Source organism: Thermobia domestica, chromosome 6 (genome assembly GCF_964235325.1).
Source record: "Thermobia domestica chromosome 6, izTheDome1.hap1.1, whole genome shotgun sequence".
In the NCBI taxonomy this organism is placed as follows: domain Eukaryota; kingdom Metazoa; phylum Arthropoda; class Insecta; order Zygentoma; family Lepismatidae; genus Thermobia; species Thermobia domestica.
Genome location: NC_137459.1, coordinates 174,858,189 through 174,882,029, shown reverse-complemented (window position 1 = coordinate 174,882,029; position 23,841 = coordinate 174,858,189). Strand labels below are relative to the sequence as shown.

Sequence of the window (23,841 nt, the reverse complement as noted above, 5' to 3'; positions counted from 1 at the left end):
TATCATCTTGGTGTCAGGAATCACCTCCCAAACGTTGTCAGTGTTATCTTGAAACACCCTGCATAAAACTAACCGACGTTGCCTGTCTCCTCGCGGGAAGACGCTAGATCGTTGAAATGACTTTTGAACATAGTACTTCGATCGAGCTAGTTTTCATCAGTTCACTTTGATTCAAATACATGTCCTAAAGGGAAGGACGTTAAAATAAACCTTCAAAATATTTTTCAAATAAGTCTACTGTTTCCGCTCGAAGAACGGATATTTCTACTGTTAAATGAATAAATAAATGTTAAAAATTTCGGCAGTTTCTTCAAGCAGTCAGATTAAATTACATATATGAAACGCATTCTTGATATGTAGACTGTACTATTCATCGTAGTTGTATTTACTTGACCCGTTTTAAATGGTACATGTTTATTGAATCCCACGTTATTGCTACAGAACAAATTCAGAAACGGTTCAAGTATAAGCGGATTAAAATGTTTGTTAAAGTATGCTTTCGTATTAAGCTGTAGGTCCAGGTCTTATAAAATCTGTGTTGGAAGGAGACGATAAACTTCCAACAACTAATTTATAAATATGATAAATATGATAATGAGATTGCTAGACTGAGGTAATAAAAAAGAAAAGGTACTATGACTAGTCCACAAGTAGTGTCTAGTTATTGCATCGCCCGAAAAAAGAAAAAATTCACGCACAATAAAAAGTTGTGGCGTTCAGAGCACAAGGAAATCAAGACACGTTATTCAAGTTTAGAAAAATAAAGTTTATAAGGAACGCTTAATTATATGAAAAAGTTCACATTACTTTTTCCACCTTGTAAAGTTATTTACAATATCTGAACTTTGAATATTTTAAGCTGTGAAAGGAGATACAAGTAGAAATGTTAAAGATGAAATTTGCCCGGGATATCAAAATAGGAATTGATTCCCTTGTGCACTGAATGCTCAATTCTCAGTATCAAACACTTGCTTTTTCCACCAATCAAAATTGGATAATAAGTTCGTCTGTTGGGAATGACATGTGATAAATGCGACTTTTCTAAAGATACTCTAGAGACACCTATACTTGATTTGTGTGGTAGACATCCTGTAGGAAGGAAAAATTTCCTTTATTGATTAAGACTGTGGTGCTAAGCAAGCAGCAGAGCACACAAGCATGGTATATAACCTGCAACTGGCCAGTATGTGTCACAGAGATAACGCCTTACTGACGAAACGGCTTGTTGTAGTAATGGTAGACTGAGAATTACTACAAACAAGCCAGAGGAAAATCACATTGAAATTTTACAAGCCACTTGTATAAACAAGATTGCAGATGATCGTATGTAGCACGATCGCAACAACTTGATGACAGACGATGAAATGATTGAAAATTATTTTAGTTCAGCTTCCCATGATTATGTTAAAGAATAATTAATAAAAGTGAATGATAAAGAAAATTCTTTTTACTTTCCACTGGTAATCTAACCCAAACCATATGTACCAACCACATGGATTACTCACTAGACCAGCGGAAAGGGCTTGGAAGTTGATAGTTTATCTGGGGGTACAATATTATATTCATATTTATTTGCAACAGTTTACTTGGAGCAAATAACTTCTAGATATTCTCTTTATTTACCTGTATAACGACTCGAAACAGTCATTTTTTAAACTTCAGTTTCGTACTCAACCAGCCATCAATCCACGATGATTGTATTATACATAATTATTTTATTAAAGAGATTTCAAATGCAGCAGAAAGTCCATTTTACACTGAAACATTAACAAGAAAAGAACAAACTTTTGTAGAAAATTTGCCAAACTTTATGAATTAAAGGTATCCTGGCATTCATCTGGTGGACTACAAAATCACCAGTCCGAATGCTTGGCATCGAAAGTCAAACCTGGGGACTCTCAATTACAAAGCGCCAACAACTACATTTGGTTGGTAAATGTTATCAAATAATTTTTCCACAATTGTTTCTGTATCATGTATATTATTTTCATAAAGCAAAAAGTGAGTTTTCTACTTGGGTTTAGAACTTCCTACTGTTTATTAATCGACAACTAATAGTTAACCTTCCATTTGCTACATATTAATTGCAACGTCTATTCGGACTAAATGTTCCGTTTTAGTATTGTTTCATTAAAGTTTGGTCATACGTTAGTTAAAGCTTCAAATGTTTAAAAGTTTTCGTTTCCGGTTATGACAATGATTAGAAATGATGTTTTCCCTTTTTACAAAATTCTTGATATTTCAACATTGTTAAAGACATAATTCCGAATTATTTGCAAATATTCAAATAAACTAGAAGCGGATAATACGAAGAAATATTTTTGGCTGATATTAAGAAACAAGCTTTATATACAAAGGAAACAAAGCTTATTATAGACGACTATGAGACTTGAACTTGATGGTCATGGAAAAAGAGGAACACGTAGAGGGCACACGTTAACCAACTATACGAAAGTCAGCTAAATTTCGTTAACTTGGAAAACGTATATAAGGAAGTCAGCAACACAAAATGTCTGATAGTTTCGAATATTTTATACTTTATTTGCATTTAGACACTTACTTATGTATAAAATTATTAATACGCATACTAGGACTGCAATATACGTATATAGTAACTAATACTGAGAGGTTTGTTGTATTTCTAATCTTAACTATATATAAAGCTACTTGAACTGATATAAAATAAAGGGGTACTTCTGGTTGACTATGATTGACACTCCCCAGACGAAGAAATTCCCCATGTTACTTAAATGGACCTTTTTCTGGACCTGTAATCCCATATTTTAGGTACTTGGAATTGAAATAGAAACTTGAAATTCGGTATACTTGTACGTTTTCGTTAGCGTTAACTAGATAAACCGCTAAAAATAAAAATTTCCAACTGTAGAGTAGTTTTATGGGGAACTGAAAAATCTTTCCGATTTTATTTATATGGGACATCATCTACACATCTTCGGAGCCCTCAGCTAGCCAAAGTCTAGTCTATATTATAAAATTGAAAGTGACTATGTTTGTGACTCCTAATCTCTTGAACCACCCGACCGATCTCAGTCAAATTTCCAACATTGATAATGTTCGAGGCTGGGAGTGTTCTTGTCTATTCCTTTTGATGGCGTGACTTAGGGGAAGGGGAGAAGTGGGGTATATAAAAAAAACTTAAAACATCTTGAACAAAATTACCAATCTCGATCAAATTTTCATCATAGGTGATTCTCGTGGCTATCATGTCTTTTTTTTTTTTTATCATTGCACTTTGATGGAGCAACGTAGGGGAAGGGGGAGATATACAAAAATCAATGTAAATAAAAATAAAAGTGACTATGTTTGTGAGCTAATAACTCTTGAATCACCAAATCAATCTGAATCAAATTTTCATCATGGATGAGGTTCGAGCCTGGAAATATCTTCATAATTTCACTTCAACGGTAGAACTTAGGGTAGGGTAGAAGGGGAGATATATAAAACATAACTCTTGAACCACCAAACCAATCTCTATCAAACTTTCAACATAGATAAGATTCAAGGCTGTGACGATTTGGTCATTTCAGTTTGACGGTGTAACGTAGAGGAGAAAGAGGGGGAGATATATATGTAAAAAAAAAAAAAAAAAAAATGAGAGGGACTGTCTTTGTGACTTCATCACTCTTGAACCACCCGAGATATCTCAAATTTTCAACATAAAAGAGACTCGGACTTGACATGGTTTCTATAATATCACTTTGACGATGCAACTTAGGGGAGGGGAGGGAGGAGATATATAAAAATAAACCAAACTTAATAACTCTTTAACCACCCGGACTATCTTGATTAAATTTTCAACATAGATGAGTTTCAGACCTGGAATGATTTTTATTGTATCACTTTCACGGTGCAACTTAGGGAAGGAGGAGGGACACACACATTTAAAAATGATCGAAAATGACCGATATTAGTGTCGAATCCATAGTTTTCGGGGTGACTGAGATGAACAGTGACACTTCTAATGCATTGCCCTACAACATTTGGCTGGGGAAGGTAGATCTGTATAGAACTAATCGAAAATGACCGATATTCGTGCCGGATCCATAGTTTCCGAGGTTGCTGTGATGAACAGTGACACTTCTAATACCGTTTAAATCTATACTCAGCCACGCAACATAATGGAGAAGAAGAAGAGGGAAATATAGAAATGATCGAAAATGATCGATATCAGATAGCGCTTTAGTAGTAGTAAAAAGTGACTAACTAACGGAGCACATATTACTATTTTTTCTTAATTTAACCCAGCGAAGCGGGTAATTGATGCTAGTCTATATTATAAAATTGAATGTGACTGTTTGTGATTCCTCATCTCTTGAACTCCCAATCTCGATTAAATTTTCAACATTGATGAAGTTTGGACCTGGGAATGTTTTTATCTATTCATTTTCATGGTGTAAGTTAGGGGATGGGGAAGGAGGGAGATATATATATATAAAAAGAATATAAAACTTAATAACTCTTGAACCAACGACCAATCTCGATCAAATTTTCAACATAGATGAGGCCTGGGATATTTTTATATCATTTCACTTTGATGGAGCAACGAAGAAGAGGGGAACGAGGAAGAAATATACAAAATTCAATACTATATATAAAAAACAAAATTGACTATTCGCTAGTTAATAACTCTTGAATCACCGACCGATCTCCATCAAATTTTCGAAGTAGATGAGGTTCGAGCGAGGGCAGGTTTTTTTTTTTTTTTAATACCATTTTACTTTGATGGTAGATCTTAGGAGAGGGGGAGGATGGGAGGGGAGATATATAAAAATTAATAAAACTTAATAAATCTTGAACTACCTAACCGATCTCCCTCTCGACCTAGGATGGTTTTCATTTCGCTTTGATGGTGCAACGTAGGGTAGGTGGATTTTAAATATATATATATATATATATATATAAAATGAAAATGAAAGGGATTGTCTTTGTGACTTTAACACGCTTAAACCAGCCTACCAATCTCGATGAAATTTTCAACAGAGATGAGGTTCGGACCTGTCATGGTTTTTATCATTATCAATTTGACGGTGCAACTTAGGGGAGGGGGAGGTATTTAAAAGTAATCGAAAATGACAGACATTATTGTCGAATCTATAGTTTCGAAGTAGCTGAGAACAGTGACATTTTCGGTGCTGTTTAAATCCAAATTCAGCCCCGCAACTTGGGGGAGGGGGAGAGGATATATATAATATAAAAGTGGTCGAAAATAACCAATATTAGTATCGAATTTATAGTTTCCGGGGTCGCTGAGATGGACAGTGACATTTCTTATGCCATTTAAAACGAAATTTAGCCCCACAACTTGAGGGAGGAGGAGGAGGAGGAGGAGGAGATATATAAAAATGATAAAAAATGACCAATATCAGTGTCGAATCCATAGTTTTTCTGGTCGCTGAGATGAACAGCCGATGCCGTTTAAATCCAAATTCATCCACGCAGCACGGGGAAAGCGGAGGGGGAGAAATATAAAGACGATCGAAATTGATCGATAAGCGCTTTAGTAATAGTAATAAGTGACTGATTAACGGAACCTATTACTATTTAGTTCTTAATTTAACCCAGTGAAGCGGGTAATTAATGCTAGTCTATAATATATGATTTGTTGATTCCAGCATAACTTTGAAACGCCTGGAGTAATTTTTACCAAGTTTGATGCACAAATTAATTACCGTTTGGGAAAGAGTGCTGTCGGGGAAAAGCTTCCACTAGCTCATCTAAGGGAAAGACACACAAAAATAATCGAAAATGGCAGATATTAGTGTCAAATTTGTTGTTTTCGGGATTGCTGAGTTTGACAGTGATCACTTCCGATTCCATTTAAATTCATCTTCATTAATATTTCTGAGGGAGGTGATGGTGACAAGTAAAAATAATTGAAAATGATCGATATTAGAGGGCCTTCCCTCCCCCTCCCGCATCCATAGTTTTCGGGGTCTCTTAGATAGTGACACTTCATATGGCATTTAATTTCAAGTTCAGCCTTAGTTGGGATAATTATTTTAGGTGATAAATAAAATGTCAAATATTACTGGGATTTATGTCGAATTCATGATTTTTGGGATCGGGAAACAGTTTTATCCGTTTTAAATGACTTTTGGAAGGTATATAGTATCCACCTCAAGCTGGAGTTTTTAATGATATTAATTTGATGAAAGGTGTATTCTGTGCGGGTCGAGTGTTTCAATATTTATGCCAAAAGTAGAGATGCTTCTGTATTTTTATAATTACGCTTTTATTGAAATAAATATTGCAAGGGAAAAGAGGGTTCAAATATTTTCCATAAACCTATTTTCCCTGCGAAGAACAAGTATAACAGCTAATAGCAAAATAACACATTTTGACAAAGGTATGCTACGAACTTTCACTAAATATTTCATTAGATGTAGCAGAAGAAGAAGTGGGGAAAGAAATTACAGAAAAAAGTAGGTTTGTTTTTGTTTCTGTGTGTTTAGTCATGCGATGGATGAATAATTAGTAGATGGGCTAGAACCGGTACGAAGTGTATGCATTTAGTGTTGACAGATAAATTGAACAGTATATGTATGGTTGGTAAGGATGCAGGGCAAGAGGAATAATTAATGACAGAGGAAATGTATATAATATAAAATCATTAAAAGGTTAGTAAAATAATGTGCATGGAATACATTAAGTAAGGAGTTAAACGAAATAAGAACAAAATAACAGAAAAATGAAGCAACTAAACTAACTGAAGACAACAAATTAGTATCTAAGATGGTAGTAATTATAAAATAGGTACATGGGTAAATTATGTTGTAATATGATGTCGCTATAAACGATACGCCGTCAGATTTGAGGGAATTCTGTCGCGAGCAAAGGGCAGTAACAAGAGCTATTTCGAGTTGTCAACCTTAATTTAAACCTTTAAATCAAACAGCACTCCGATTGATCTGGATTTCTTTATAGCAGTCTCAAGTGAAAGGAGTAGTTGTCTCGCGAAAGACCAAAGACATCTGATTTTTTTTTTTTTTTTTTTTTATGTTGGGAACTTTCCATAGGAAAATACGCTAAATCACGAAGAGAAACTAAAATGTGCAAGTTATCTTACAAAAGAATAATACATTAAAACTAATGTGTAATATTTAGTTTTTACTATTTTAGACTTCGTCACTAGTACTTGTTTTCTATAATTTAAAGTTAGTTTACATATCTTCTGTTTAAAAAATAACATTTATGAGGAAAATAAATCAAATGTAATTAAATAAAACTTGAATAATAAACTTTAATAAACTGAATAATAATAATAATAATAATAATAATAATACAGCTTGAATATGTTTCAGTTTTATATGTAGATTTGAAATATGTATTAACTTGACATATAGCTTTTTGAAAAAATACAAATTTCTGTTGCCTTGGTAATACTTTAACCTCATGTTATCACAGACAATGTCAGATAATGTTCTTCCAATGTTTGCATGACATAAAATTTTAGTGCTTTTTTTTTCAATAGCAAAGTTACAGGGACGAATCAATATAATTGACCCATACAATGTATGTACAGTGTATGTATGTATGTGTGTTATTTTCTTGGTGCTCTGTTTCCTTACATCCAAAGACTGTAATTAAGTAACCGGCTTCTGGCAGAAATCATGAGCTAGCTACATTAACGTGTATATATGAAGCGTTGGATACCATATCCCAAACAGATATCATCTGAACGATTGACTACCTGGTACGTACAACTCCTCCTTGAGTTCATTCCAAACCTGGAATTTCTATACGTTATCTCAGTTTTTGATAATATATTGCACTTTCTTATGGTAGGTATTTATTTTTGGACCCTGGTTCCTTTGCAATTTGCCTTTGTTTCCAAATTAATAGAAATCAACACAATATCAAAATATAAAAAATGAAGCAGATTCCTCAGCAAAGAAGTTTTTAAGCGAGCAAGGGAAACAAATTACTTACCAGAAAATAGTGAAAACATTATAACAACATTAAATATAATTCTGTTAATATAAGCTATTTCGCTAAACACTTCATCTGGACAAACATTCAAAAACGCAGAAGTAGATCTGAAACGTTTGGTTAAACACCATGTTACATAGCAAACCATCAGAAGTTTACTTTTAATCTTGATACACTGAAGTATTGCCAGTTACACATCTCACATCTTCTTCTATATAGTATTGATCAAATATCCATCTATAAATTTAATTTCTCATATGATAATCTTATCCATATTATACTCCATCTAATTATAAGTGGTAAGTTATTGCAAGAGTTTTGGAAACCTTTCTTCTATGAACAGTATTTGTTTAGGACTTCCAAATACAATACACGTGTATTTGGCAGAAAGATTTCAGTAATTTATACTTTTATCTTTGGAAATAAAATAGTAGATTTTCTTTAACTTTGGTTTCAGATTAGTGAAGGAAATTTACATCTAAAAGGATCCAGATACTTTGAAAATTTGGTGGTTGAAAAGAATATTACATGGAAACATTCAAACATAGACAAAAAACAACTATCATATATCCTTGAATTTGCTGTGAAAACTGAAGGAGACAATATAATCACAGGGGAAGTTGTGTTTGCTGAGGATGTTTACACAGAAACTGTTTCCTCAAAAGAATTCATAAATGGAGTTGATCTTGAGTACCTAGTTAATGACGCATTAACTATTTCAGGAGACCAGGTAATGCAATTACTGTCTTAGATTATGCAAATTTCACCTTCTATAGACTATTAAGTAAATACGCTTGAAAAGCCAAGTAGCATAAAATTGTGAATTCTTTAAACTAGATTTAATTTACATAAGTATTGTAGTTACCAAATATAAAGGTTTTGGATAATCCTCTCGCATGTACAAAGACAAATTGCTCCATCTTGCTTCATCACATGAACCGCTAGAACTTCCATTGGTGCAGCCGTCTTCTAAGAGCTATGGACGGAAACACACACTTCTAGCAACTGTGTCGTTGGAGCCTAAGCTAAGCTCTGCTGGTGTTACTTTTTAGCTTAATAGCGGCATGGATACTAAGTATATAAGTAATTGTTTTTTTTTTAATTCATCTATTTTAGCGTTTTTGTGCATACTATAGTGAGGTCAAATTTTACCTCAAGGTTTTAGACCTCAATACTCTGCTATGCATAAGAATCGGGAGTTTTATAGAACTGCCATAGTTGTCAACAGGCATCAGAGTAAAAACGGTGAAATACATCGAGAAACTGGTTTTGGAGTCGATTCAGTGTCCCAAGAATAGATTCCATCTCCTCTGTTAACCTCTATTCAAACCGCAAGTCGTAGAAATCAATCGTTTACGGTTTCAACATTTATTTCCATAAATGAAAAGCAGCACCAGGTAACGAAAAGTGTTTTCAACAATCGATTCAGCATCTCGAGAGAGCATACCGTCACCACTCACAACACACTATTCAAACCTAAAGTGGTTGAAATTTATTAGTACTTTCGGTTTCAATATTAATTTCCATAGAGCAAATATGAAAAAAAAAAAAAAAAAAAAAATGTTTCTTGACGCATATTGAGCTTTCTAAGAATGAGTTTTGTCTAAAATTCTGTTTCTTCAAACCGGAAGTGGTGAAAATACACGACTTCTAGTTTACAACACTAATCACGTAACAGAAGAAACAGAAGACAAAACTCATTCTTAGAAATATATATACACAAATATTATTACAACCGGAATCTATTGACACCAATTAGCACTTGGGTTTATTGATTTCCATAGAAGAAAAACGGTAGGAGATGGAGAGTAACGCCTTCTTGATATGGATTTAGCATCTGAGGAACAGGTTCTATCGTTTATCTAATCCCTCTATTGCAACCAGTAGTGATAGATGTACTACTACAAGTTTGAATAATGAATTCACATAGTTTGGAAGTCTACCGAAGTTTTGCATTGTAAAACTAAACTCATTTTTATAGAGCTAGGAAACAATATTTTAAGTTCACATTACAATACGTTAATTGGTCATTCATGTTTCCTTTTAATAAAATTTGACAATTAGGGAATTAATAAACTGAGACTACTAGGTTTGAGTAACATCGTTTACTTAATTTCTTAACCGTCACTATCGATGAAACGAGCAGGTCTAATTGAACACATGATAATATTCAGCGCTTGCTGTATAACATGTCCTTCTAGAGTGTATGCACAAGGGTAAGGAATTGATGATAAATTTTGGTCTATTTTGTGTGTGGTTTGGGGGAGAGAAGTAACTCTGCTCTAAGGAAGGTTTATTTATTTGCGTAGTACGCTACTAGGCCCATGGAAGAGGGATAATATGGTTCCTTTCTCTTGTAATGTGAGTAGGTTACTCCAGCTCGTTAATTTGATTTTAAAGGAATAAGGATATTACGAATACAAGAATATAACAATATTAGCAAGATTTACCCAGTTATTCACTTACAAATGCCAGTTAGTATTTCTAGGATATAAAACTCTTGGACATCTTACAAGCAAGAAGCCAGGTCTATTATTGACAGAGGTTATCTGTGCTCAAATATGTCTGTATTCTAGTTAGCATATAAAGTAGTGGAACTAGAGCACATGATCCGAGAGAAGTAAAAATCAGCATACGGAGATACACATAGTATTGTATTGATTGCGTTCCATGGACCGAATAGATGTGCAAATCGTACCTTAGTAGAACATATCAAAACATTAACATGATTAATACATGTTTGGTGTACATTTGCACATGAATGACATTAAGTAAAACAATGGCAAGTGGTATAGTTACTCTAGAGCAATTATTCATGTTCTTAATTTAGAAACTCATTAACGGAATAAAATGCACCATTTAATATTTATTTATTTATTTATTTATTTATTTTACTGCAGCCTAGAACTCAACATCTTTAATTAGTTTAACAGTTTGAAGTAGATGATTAAAAAATTTAAGGGATGTCCAGATGAAACTTTTTCTACATGTTTCCAGCCTATATGAAGGAATATGTATATTTTCTTTAGCTCTTGTATTATGACTATATATCAGGGTTGTTTTGTTTAAAACAAATGATTAAAACTTGTTTTAAACAATTGATTTTGTATAAAACAAATTTTGTATGCGTTTTAAACATTTTGTTTTAAACACGTGTATTTTTTAAAACTTGTTTTAAACATATGTTAATTTTATTTTATTTTATTTTTGTAAAAAAAGAAAAAAAAACTCAAGGAAAGAAGTGCTCCCCATTCAGAAGACTATTTTATTTCTATGTGAATGTTTTGATTTCCCGTGGCTACAGCAGGTCAATATGGTCATCTACAATTTATTTTCTCTCTTTTTTCCCCCTTATTTTTAACGTATATTGTATTGCTTAAATGCGAAAAATGTGAGAACTTACGAGAAAGTGTCGTAGTCGAAGGTTGGACTATTTGTAGAACTGATATTAAAAAATAAATAAAATAATCACGGAAACAAATTTTTGTGTTGTACTCAGAAAACAAACAAAAGGTCCTGCTAAATTGCGGTGCTGAAATTAAAATATCGCAGGCATTCGTTGATACAGTACATGTTGGTTCTCAGTCTCCGTACAACTTGGAATCATTTAACATGAGTTTTACGGGAATTAAAAAGGACATAATTTGGAGCAAATTTATGAAAGTAACTCAAAATCCATCAGATAAGAAAACGACCATATGAGCTCGTTGCAAAACGTGTAAGAAAGAAATGATTGGTTTAGTTCAAAAATGAAGAATCATTATAAAAAATGCAATGCTGTGAATAAAACTGGAAACCCAAACAAATGGTAAAAGTGTTGATCCGAAAGTTACTTCTGATGATTTTAACGTCAGTGATGTGATTGAGGTGCAACTAGAAACTTCAGTTAAGAATTAATTTTGTATCAATATCTTTTTCATTATATTATGAAAATTTTATTTCGTCCCTCTTCCCCACCTCAGTTCTAAATTTTCTTAAAAGCTTTACACCTTGGCATAGCTTGTATGAAGGGCCCAGAAGAGAAAGCGCAAGGTATGGCAGTCGCCAGTGTAACTAACCATTAAAGCGTGATACCTATTGTAACATCAGTGCCGAACGTCGGTGTTCGGGACAATTTGATGTCAATTTGTTCGTCTGTCTGTCTGTCACCACGCTACAGGGCACAATTTTCGTTTTTTTAACATTAAATTTTGAGGGTAGAGGCACGAGACGTCGGAATTTGCTGTATAGATTTTGACTACTATCCGACATAAAAGTTCAAAATTAGGTTCGGATCCCACTTTAAACAAAAAGCCCTTTTTTTATATAGCCTTGCTCGATGCAAGACTGTAATCGATCAAACTAAACAAACTAATTTTATGCGTTTCGCACAAACTTGGGTTGCAGGATAAATTTGGCTCCAACTCAGTTTTTATAAAATATTTTTAGATATGGGGCGTTCAGAGCATAAGGAATCCAAATCCATTATCAGAAAGATTCACTTTTGCACAGAAAACGCAATATCTTTATAGCCAAGGGTACGAAATAAATGAAACAAAAACCACGTGAAAGGGTATGGAATAGAGTTTCATAGGACAACCGCTAGACAAGGGCGTCGATGGAATGGGGGAAGAAGGGTAATTTCCCCCTCCTTGCTCATAAATATAAGATATTAACATTATATTGTGTACGCTGCAGCGTGGGAATTATTAACAAGTCAAGCTCTGAATGCCATAGTCAATGATGCATAATTACGTTAAACAAATGCCGGGTGTGTCCAAAAGAATACACCGACGGAAACTGTCATATTTTCACAACCACGAATCCGAGATGAAAGAAAGAAAAACTACATGGCAAGATAAAATTTTATATAATTTCTGCTAGAGAAGAGCGTTCGTTTAGAGGTCATCCGCCCCTTACCCAGAATTTCAGATTTTGGGGGCAGTAATGCAGATTTAGAAACCTTTTGCTGAGCAAAGTTCAACATAAAAAATTTGAAGTCCATACACCGAATAAATACGGATTTTGATAAGTTATAATACATTTCCATTGGCCGTAAGAAGCTATAGGCCTATATTGTTCTCTTGTATACTTTTTGTCCGAAGGATTCCAAAGGTGGCTCTACTTTCGAGTTTCGGGCCTGCTTAAAATCCTGGAAATAGGACCTAATCAACTTTCCAGTTTTAATCATCTGTATGTTCTCCGTATTTTTTCTGTGTAAGGACCTCAGCTTGTTCTGTTGAACTCTGCTTATCAAAAGATTTCTAAAAGTGCCTTACTGTCCCCAATATCTGAAATCCAGAGTGGGGATGGGGGCGGTTGCCGTCCTGTCCCACTGACACCCCTGTCTAGCGGCTGTCATATGAAACTATCCCACGCCCTTTCGCATGGTTTTAGTTACATTTGTTTTGGACTCTTGACTGCGACGATATTATCTTTTGAATTAGAATTTGTTTATTGAGCAAAACTCATTTTTTTTAAAAAAATGGATTTGGATCCATTGTGCTCTGGCGCCCCAAATATCACCTTTTTTTTTTTTCAATAAATTATTGACTCAGAAAAGAACCAATTAAATAGGCTTGCAGAAAATATTCTAAAGTTAGCACAACATGAAGTGTGTTTCAAACATTACTTTTCGAAAATTTATTATTTTAAAATAATTTTATTAACATCAGTGTTCTGAAATAGTAATCAAATTTTGCAACAAAAATCTCACCCGAGCGCAACAAAAGTCTCTTACGAAACTCGAGCTTAGCCCCTAAAGGCATAACTCGAAAATGTTCCGAAGCGAATTTTCAGAACTCCGAAATGACTTGCTGTAGGGCTAAAATAACCGCAAACCGTATTTCTGGTAAAATTCTAGCCTTAAAACATGTAATATTACTTCCTCTGCATTTGAAATTTCGAATACCAATCAAAGATATCCGCCATGATGCTTGATAGCACAATCTGATGTGTCAGACCACTTCTAAGTTTCATCATTCTCCCTGAATCCGTTCTCAACACACAAGGATGGTGAGGACTTTTGTTTTGCCATGTATAGTAATAGATTGTGTGAAATCTCTATAGGTAAATTTAAAAATCTATCTAAAAAGCTTATTACAACCAAGAAAGTACTTGAGTCACTGGCAAGAGGGCATAATAAAAGGGGGTCGTGATATGAAATAAGTTGGTAATTACTAATCTAGACTGAAATATTCTGTACCCAACACGGTGTAGTGTTAACAAGGATAAAATAAATAAAAATATCGGTTGAAAGATCAAAAAAGTCATAATAAATACGTTATTACATGATTTTGAAATGTTTAAAAAATGTTTTAAACTGTTCAAAAGGTTTAAAACATGTTTTTATTCGTGTGTGTTTTAAAACACGTTTAAAACATTTTGAACACCTTTTTCATGTTTTAAACTGTATTTTTTCCAACCCTGCTATGTATATTTACACTTTCGTATATTTTCTGATTTTGTTTTACGTATGTTACACAGTTTAGTATGTAAAACGATGGTAGAGTTAGCATTTAATTTTCTAAATAATGATTTGCAATGAGTTCTTTGATAGTTTTGTAATAGTAGTTCTTCGCATAATAGTTCTGATAATTTTCTTTTGTGCTTTGAAAACTTCGTGTGATCTTGCAATATTACCCCATAACATAATTCCATATCTTATGCCAGATTCAATATGCTCATAATGTAATGTTATAATTGCCTCCGTTGACATCTTACCGATTAAAATGCAAATTGAAAAGCACATCGTCCTCAATTCTTTTACACAGTTGCCATGAGATTTTATCAAATTGGAGATTTTGATAAAATATTCCACCCAAAAACTTATCTGTGGTATATCTATGTAGGATTTTAGTTCCTAGACTTATGATATTGTTTATTCTTTCTTCATTCGGTGGTTGAAAAACTAAATACTTTTTAACTCATTGAGCACAAGTCTATTATCTTCAAACCACGCTTGGAGATCATTTAGAGTTTTGTTGTAGTATATTCACATCTTCTTGAGTTGTTAGTAAGGATGTATCATCTGTAAAAAGAGTGATATGGACGGTCTCGAAGAAATTTGGAAGGACATTTATTTACAATAAAAAAAAAAGCATTGGCCCTAGCAGATTCCCGTGTGGGACTATTAATTTTATTTCCTTTATATCTCATTTATAGTCACTTATATTTCCTGGCTTATCATCATAAGAAATATGTATAGCTTACAGTTTTCTGCACAAATATGATTTAAATAATTGAAGGCAACTTCTCTATAATGTCATATTCAAATAACTTTCGTAGAAATATATTATGTATTTGGATTTATTCCCTACTTAACTCACAAAATAAGCCTAATATGTAGTTTTTATTTTCAGAGGCGGTATATATATATAGAATATTGAACATAGTCTGACCGCTATATATTGAACATAGATGAAATTTATTTTTCAGGAAACCATGTTGTGTAGTATTCATTATTTTTCACAGAAATTTATTATCCGCTTAGCCATACGCATTTCAAATATTTTGGAAGCAGATGATAAAAGTGATCTTGGCCTATTATTGGATGTTTTCATTTACGCTGAAAGACGCCAATGCTTTATAGAAAGATAAAATAAATAAGTAACTGTTCTATCAGGTCTTGTTTCTGTATTGTCAAACTAAACCTAACATACTGAGCAAGGCTATGTGGTAAAAATGTATAAAAACATACTAACTGTGTCTTCATCAAACTCGGAAATCTGATGAAGACACAGTGTGTTGAAGCTGTTAGGTGTTTGTAATGTTATATATTTTTGTCACATAATTTTGCTCAATGTGTTGTGCGTTTAGTTTAAATAAGTGAAGTTGATAGTTCATCAGCACAGTTTATGAAAATGTAATCTGGTATTTCGTCTCCCCTACATGATTTCTTATTTCTAAGGCTTTGAAAGATAAATTTGATTTCTATTCTATCCATAGGTGTAAGGTACAAACTGTTAATTGAAATTTATGCTTTGTAAAGTTGATTTATTTACTTGTTGAAACTGTGAATTTTTTAATTCTTCGAGTGATCGTATGAAATAGCTATTGAAATTATTTGCTACTTTGGTATGATAATTTATTTTAATGTGGTTATTTTTAAGTATTAGGTTAGTTGGTTTTAGTGAATTTACATGCAATTCTTTTTAAATAATATTTCACCTTTATTTACTCTTATTACTGCTAAGTTGTATTCTGTTTTTGTAGTACATCAGTTTTGCTGAACGGAGTGTTAATCTGTATTACTTTTTTGTACTTCAAGTAATATTTTTCAAAGGATTTTTTCGAGTTGTACTTAATTTCTTTGTGCAGCTCTTTCAATTTTGCACTAGAAAATTTTATGCACTGTTATCCATATTTTGGTGTCGTTCTTAGGTATATTAGTCTTTCGAAGAAAACATTTTAAATAACATAAGATTAGGGTGTTATTAAAACCATTGTATTTATCTTCAAATAGATTGTGGTTATACATTTCAGACCAATTTTCGTATTGCAATTTGAGTTTAAATGCAGCTGTTTCACTTTTGACAGATTAGGTCTTGTAACGTGCAATTAATTTAATAATGAGTGATTCCTTTTAAACAATTTATCTTTAACGGGGGTTGCACATTGTGATCAGAAAATTCTACAATTATTTAATATGTTTTCACAGGTTAAACGTGTTTTATTTTGGACTTGTCATAATTTTATCAATACTGGACTCCAATTTAGTTGTTGTTCTGGTGAAAATGTTTATTATAACTTCCCCCTGAGTTAGGTTTAATTTAAATGGGATCATGGTAAAGACACTTGCTTGCGAATACACATGTACGCGATGAACAACTCAAGCAGGCTACTAGCTCCGCGAGCAGAGTTTCTCGTGGTTAAGTGATTAGCATTTACATTTGGTGAGGGGAAACCGGGTTCAATTCTCCACTGGAGTATATCATTCGGTTCCCACGAATCTCTGTAGGTTGTCTCGTCTAACTTTGAAATTGAAGGAGGACATTAACATGAAAAAAAAGGATAACGTCTTCTGATTCAAACTGTTCAGTGATGTAAAAACGCCTGTACACTCATATAACGATAGAGAGATGTAACGACATCATTAGATATCTGTATTTAACTTAAATTCATCGACTGCATTGGACGTGTGTGGATACTGCAGTTGGGTCATCAAGTTTATAGCAGGGGCGGATCCTGGTCATACGTACACATTTCCGTTGTAGTTATTTGTATCATTATTTCTATCAACTATGCCACGTATGATTCCATTTCGAAGGTTGATTTTTGTGGTATACTACTCTATTTGAGAAATAATTTTAACACTTTTAACTTTACTACTGGACCGTCATTACATTCGCGACTTTTTAATAACGGTTACATTGGGAAAAGTTATGTAAGGTACATTTTAAGTTACGTAGTAAAGAAAGCCCTAGAAAATTTTAAGGAGCATAGCTTCAGGCTTTTATTATGTTCGCATTAGTACCGATCCAGTTACTGATAAAAATGAATATGTTGTACTATAATATCCCATATAATGTGCGGAGAAAACATAATAATCATAAGAATCAAGAAGTACGATTATTAATATAATTGCTATTTTAAATTCTGTAAATGTAACAACTATTATTTTATCCAACATATTGATAACGTACATAAAATTATTGACGTCAAATTTATGAAGTTAAATTTGATTTTCAGAAATATCAATTCTCAAACTTTTTTCTTACAATGTTGAAATAGTAGACTACAAATTAATCTCTAGGCCTACCTTTCGAATCCACGAAGGAATAATTGAAAATCAATATTCTACAAATTGAATAGCAGTTTGTTAGTTAGGCAGTATCCAGAAAAATGACTCCTTTATATTTTTCATTTAGTGAGAAGTGTGTTTTTAAATCTATGCATTGTATTTTATGTGGATCACCTTTTTATGAAATGTACTACTTTTTTTTATCTTTCTAAATTAGGTGATATCAGGAAAGAAAGTATTCGCTCAGGACTTCGTGGCATCTGATATTATTGTGAAGGGCAATGCAAACATAAAATCTGTTAATGGCCTGAATATTCTACTGATGAATGAAAGTTTAGTACGAATTTATGGAGACGAGGAAATTCCCGGCCACAAGAGGTTTTTGAACGGATTTTCAGCTGATATTCTTGCATGTGGTGGTAATTTGAAATACTTTTTTTTGAATTCTTAGGCTGTGTGCTAGTTGTTGCCTCTAACCTTCGACGCGCTGTGCACTTTGGTTACACTAAACATACTTTGAGTTTTACCCCTCTTCCCACCCAAACTCCACATCATAATTTTTATACATTTATTCAAGGACTCCGTATATAAAACAATCCCGCAGATAGGAACATCTGTTAACGTTAGGCAGGCAAGTGACAGCGCATGTAGTGACATGTAGTAGCGTGAATGTTTACTATTAGGGATCATTGTGACGGACTGAGATGTTTACCGTCTTGTAATTCTCCTTGTGCCCTTGTTTTCTGCAACCAACATTGCAAACCTCTTAAGCAAGATTGTATAACATTCTAGAATAGCGTGACGCACACTGATATATTTCGCTTTTTTAATATCTAATCTAATCTAATCTAATATAAATAAAATAGTTTGTTTTGTGTCTGTCTGTCTGTGTGCGGCCTGGGGACCAGACGACTGGACCGAGAGTTACCAAAGTTTGGTCACGGGTACCTTGGTCCAGACCTCTCACCAAGACGAAGCATTTTTTTTTTCAAAATTTAGACCAGGGTCGGTCTCGGGGGGCGTTTACCTGGACATGTAAAACTAGTAGAAAATGACCGATACTAGTGTCAAATTCATAGTTTTCGCAGTCGTTGAGATCAATGGTGAAACTCCAATCGCATTAACTTCCAAATTCATCCCATTCTGTTGCAGGCCGGGGGTCACCGGGGGGAATACCGAAACATGTAAAGTAATCCAAAATTACCGATATTAGTGTCAAATCCAAAGTTTTCGCGGTCGCTGAGATGAATGGTTGATACTCCTATAGGCGTTGATGTTCAAATACAGCCCCCGTCGGCTGGGGGCTAGAGGAGTTCTTTTTTTTTTCAAAATTGGATCCAGGAGGTCTCAGAGGGCGTTTACCGGGATATGTAAAAGTAGTAGAAAATGAGATAGTAATGTCACATTCATAGTTTTCGCGTTATCGACTGGGGTCCAGAAGCGATTAAAAAAAAAAAAAAAAATCGAACCAGGGCGGTCTCAGGAGGCGTTTACCGGGACATGTAAAAGCAGTAGAAAATGACGAATATTGGTGTCGAATCGGGGTTGCTCAGATGCATAGTGACACTATTGATAGTGTTTTAGTTCAAATTCAGCCTCCATCGGCCAAGGGGAAAATTCTTTTCTTTAAGCATTCCCATAAAGGGATTTATCATTTGTTTTTGGTTAATAGTTATTTTGTTAGATTTTGTTTGATATTCATATTACTTTCTTTCGCAACGGTATAATTTATCTGCACTTGCGAGCAGAAATTGACTTGGTCAAGTGGCCAGACTTTAGTTCTTTAGTTATGCCAGACCTGATCACAAAATTATCTATGCATAATTTTAGTGCTTGCTCACACACAATAGATCCAATTTTAGAAATGTTTCTTAATTGTTCTTTCGTTGTTCAGTTTGTTTACATAGATATTTTATCTGACCCATGCGAAGAACAGGCATAACAGCTAGTATATACATAAAACATTTCAATTGAAGTTCTTCTGTTTTAACGTTTTGTAATTAATGCATATTGAAATATATTAAAACTCTTGTACATGTTCTCCCACTTAATTCAAGAAAAATAAGCTGCATGCTTACGCTAAGAAATGTCGCAATTTTCACTCAGTTTATGTGCCTACCTTCATGTACAAAGGGCGTTCAATAAGTTTTGAAGATATGAGTATAATATTTTTATTAGTTGCAATATGATGATGAAATTTTAGATGAACATGCTTTGATTCTTTAGCTTTAAACTAGTAATAACTGTTGTTTCCTATTGTTTAGAGATAAACCACAATGGACACTAAAAATAGATATCAGGACTCGGCAACGTTCATTGATTAAATTCCTATTCAAAACCGGCGATGAATCATCCACACCAATTCATAGGAAGTTGCTTCCGGTTTATGGGGTTCACAGATTGGACCGCAGCAGTATTCAACGTTTGTTACAGTGGTTTGAATATGGTGATTTCACTCTTTTGGCCAGAAAATTACGGCCTCATTTTTAAGGACCATTTTGGTGTCATTTCTGTATTCTTCTTGGAATATGGTTCCCCAATTAACATGGAGTGTTATTGTTTGTCACTGAATAAGGTACGACATACTCTCCAAACCAAGAGACCGGAGCTGCAAGGTAAAATAATCAAACTCCATCATGACAGTGCAAAGCCTCACACAGCCATGTTGACCCAGCAGAAAATAACGAAAATGGGATGAAAATTCGTTCTTCAGACTCCCTTTAGTCCACACTTGGTTCTTTCGGATTTCTTCCTGTTTGGTCGTCTGAAGACTTACCCGAGAAAAAAAAAGTCGACAATGACAAGGCCCCTTATTTCTTGTGTGAAACAATGGTGTGAAAGTCAGCCACCTGAATTTTGCCAAAGTGCATTTGAGGCGTGGAAAGAACGTTGGACGAGATGTGTCACAACAGATGGAGACTATATTGAGTAACATGGTCTTGTAGCCAATGGATTAAAGTATGTTTACTTAAAATTTCATCACCGTATTAGAACTAAGAACAATATTATAACCATCTATGCAAAACTTATTGAACTCTCTTTGTACTTGTTAACTGTTATTTGTAGCTCTGTCAAATCTGTATTATACAATAAGCTCTTAAATATATGTGTTAATCACACATTTCAAGGTAAATAACAATTCCAATATTGATGAACATTATAGTATTTAGAAGCTGATACAACCACTTTTACCAATGGAAATGTTATTTCTCTGGTTTGTTTTAAGTAAATTTCTGAATTTTATTTGAGTATGTGAGCGTATTTCGAAAATATTTGTACGTATTTCCTTACATAGTATTTACAAAAGTTCATACTCATCTCTAATTAAACTTTTATCTCCACTCCTGTGACCATGTTCTTTTTGGTGAGCCTGTGAATTATATGCATTATCTGTTTTATTCCTCAACTAATCTTGTACTGATATATGTACTGTATGACTACTCTGTTATAGTCTTGTTGCCACATTTAATGAACCAATGACTCTGGCAGTCAAGTGGTTGGCAGTAATACTGCTTTTCTTGTTAAGAAGCCAGTCAGTGTGTTCTTTTCCTACCTCCAGATACAACCCAACTACAGTGTAGAGCTAGTAATTGAAACAATTGATATACAGAAGTTCTTAACAATTAGCAAGATTTCTTTCTTTTTCCATTTGCTGATAGTTTTTAAGTACGAGGATGGATATATAATATGTGGTGTTATGGCGTCCACGGAACACAGCGCACTTTTCTACAGGTCGAAATAAAGCAAAAGTACTGTATAATGGTATACTGTCCGTTGCTTCCTTCAGCCGCTATGGAGAATCGAAAGTTTCACTATGTGGCAACGTCGTAACTTAATTCATTAACATCTACGAACCCATCAAGTACGAGGCTTGTTCAAAAAGAAACAAAACTTTTAAAATAGCGCGCCAACCGGCAGAGGGAGCGCACTGCACCTATTAATCGCACCTAGTGGCAGGCCTAGATAACAAACTGCCATTTACCTAGTTTTGCTATGACCATTAGTCGCCGAGCTACAGCCGCTGAACTGAGCACGTGCAGAAGCTGTCCGTCAGATTAATGGTACAATGACAGTGCAAGAGCTTGAAGAATAACGAGCGTGTGTGAAATTTTGCTACAAACTTGGCAAAACATTCACAGAAAAATTTCAATTGCTTTTTAATTCATTCAGGGTCTTCTCGACCTAAAAAGACAACACGCATGAGTCGGCCAGTGATCACGGTGATGTTGGTTATTATTATTATTATTATTATTATTATTATTATTATTATTATTATTATTATTATTATTATTATTATTTGATTGAAAAGGCATTGTTCGTCATTAATCTGTATCAGGGGTCAGATGGTAAACGAACAGTTTCACCAGGACATTTTAGCGCGGTCGAGCAATGTTGTGTGCAGGAAAAGGCCTGAATTGTGGGCAAACCAGACTTGGATGATACACTGAGCCAATGTGCCTACTCATGCTTCGCTCCTCACTCGCAGTTATTTGGCAAGACATCAGAATCCTATTGTGCCCCATCCACCCAATTCTCCAGACCTAGCCTCAGCAGACGTTTTCCTGTGTCCAACTTAAAATCACTTTGAAAAGATGTCGTTTCCAAACCATAGATGAGATTCAGGACAATGCAACAAGAGATCTATGCACTATCCCAGAAAGTGTGTTTCAGGATGCTTCCCCAAAATGCAAGAAACGTTGGGAACGGTGTATTGCCAGTAGGGGGAACATTGTTTAAAATGTTGCACAATGAGCAATAAAGATATTAAAGCGGAATTTCGGTTTCTTTTTGAACACACCGCGTAGTTACATTGATTGCCACCAGATGGCTGTTAAAGCCGGTAGATCAGGGTAAATGGAAACTGAGTTATTACACACCAGTCATACTAAGGGTATCTGAGGATTGTTTCGAGTGTGTTGATTGGCTGTTGATCTCATGATTGTTCAGTGTTCTTCATTGGTTATTCCTTTCTCGATTGAAGAGTGGGTTGTCATTATACGTACAACTTCCATTTAGTGTGTTAGACATTGATACTAACCCCATCCGTAGCATAGGTAGTTATGTCGTGCTTCAAGAAAAGTCACAGCTTGAGTAATTTGGGATATTTTTTAACGTCTTGAAAGTATTATCAAATATAAAACTGGTAATGACAATAAAATGCATTTGTAAATACTTATACCAATAATCAATGGCGTATTTAGGGGCAATCGGGCTCAAGCTGCCCACTCCCCGAAAATAAATTTGTTAGTATTTCACATTCCACGTACAATAATCCTTCTTACCATTCTAAGAATTTCATTGGCTTTCAAATTTCATTCCATGTAAGAACTGCGTTCTTTCTTTCGTCCACTCTACTCTTCTCTTTCTTAGTTGTTTCTTTCGTTTCTCCTACCATACTTTCGATCATTGTTAGTTGTGATTCAAGTCGGCCGTCGACAGTAACACCAAAACTAAGAGGAGCTGGTAATCGAAACTGGTGTTCGACACCAACTTGTACGGATGTCAACATAATGAGACTTTAGTTGTTATACAAAAGGAATATTTACATCATTTAGTAATAAAAAAGGTAAATATTTGAATTAAAGAAAATCAAGAGCAGGGGAATAAGTAGCTCGGGGAAACTAGGTAGGTCAACAGGGTGCTTCCTTTTTTTTCTATGAATAGAATAAAAGGTTAGATTCACTGCTAATTTTTTGTGTGTAGCATATCACAAAATTCTCCAGTCTGCAATTCTTTCCATTAAAACTGCAATCAGTATATTTCAGCTTCAACTTGTCTCAGCATTTTCTTTCAGGTAAAAATGTACACAGATAAAACTGAATATCTCAGTTTTTTTTTCTAAAATGAAATCAGTTAAGTTGAAATGAGATTACAAATATTCAACGTGTGTTTTTAGGAGCTTCATTTCAGATTTGCCTGGGGGATAAAATCTTCCACTAATATACCAGTTTCACGTTATTTCCTAGTATATTAGTAAGACGATCGATTAAAATATATTTCTCAAACTCAGGTGGGCAATTGCCCCTGCTTCCCCGAGTTGTGCATAGCCCCTCGAAACAAATCCTAAATACGCCACTGCTAGTGATGCACATGTCATGCTAAGTTTTCAATTATGTGTGAAAGAAGGCCAAATAATGCCAATCCTCAGAAATATTTTGTTCCAGGAACGC

At 34.2% G+C, this 23,841-nt stretch overlaps 1 protein-coding gene across 1 annotated transcript in view; it reads left to right on the top strand.

Moving 5' to 3' along the window:
* fs(1)M3 (female sterile (1) M3) overlaps positions 1-23,841 on the top strand; it is a 289,266-nt gene that overhangs the window by 204,704 nt on the left and 60,721 nt on the right. Inside the window, exons 21-22 of the mRNA XM_081762460.1 lie at positions 8,408-8,680; positions 17,889-18,090. Of these exons, the coding sequence (XP_081618586.1) occupies positions 8,408-8,680; positions 17,889-18,090 (475 nt within the window). The remainder of the gene's footprint in view (positions 1-8,407; positions 8,681-17,888; positions 18,091-23,841) is intronic.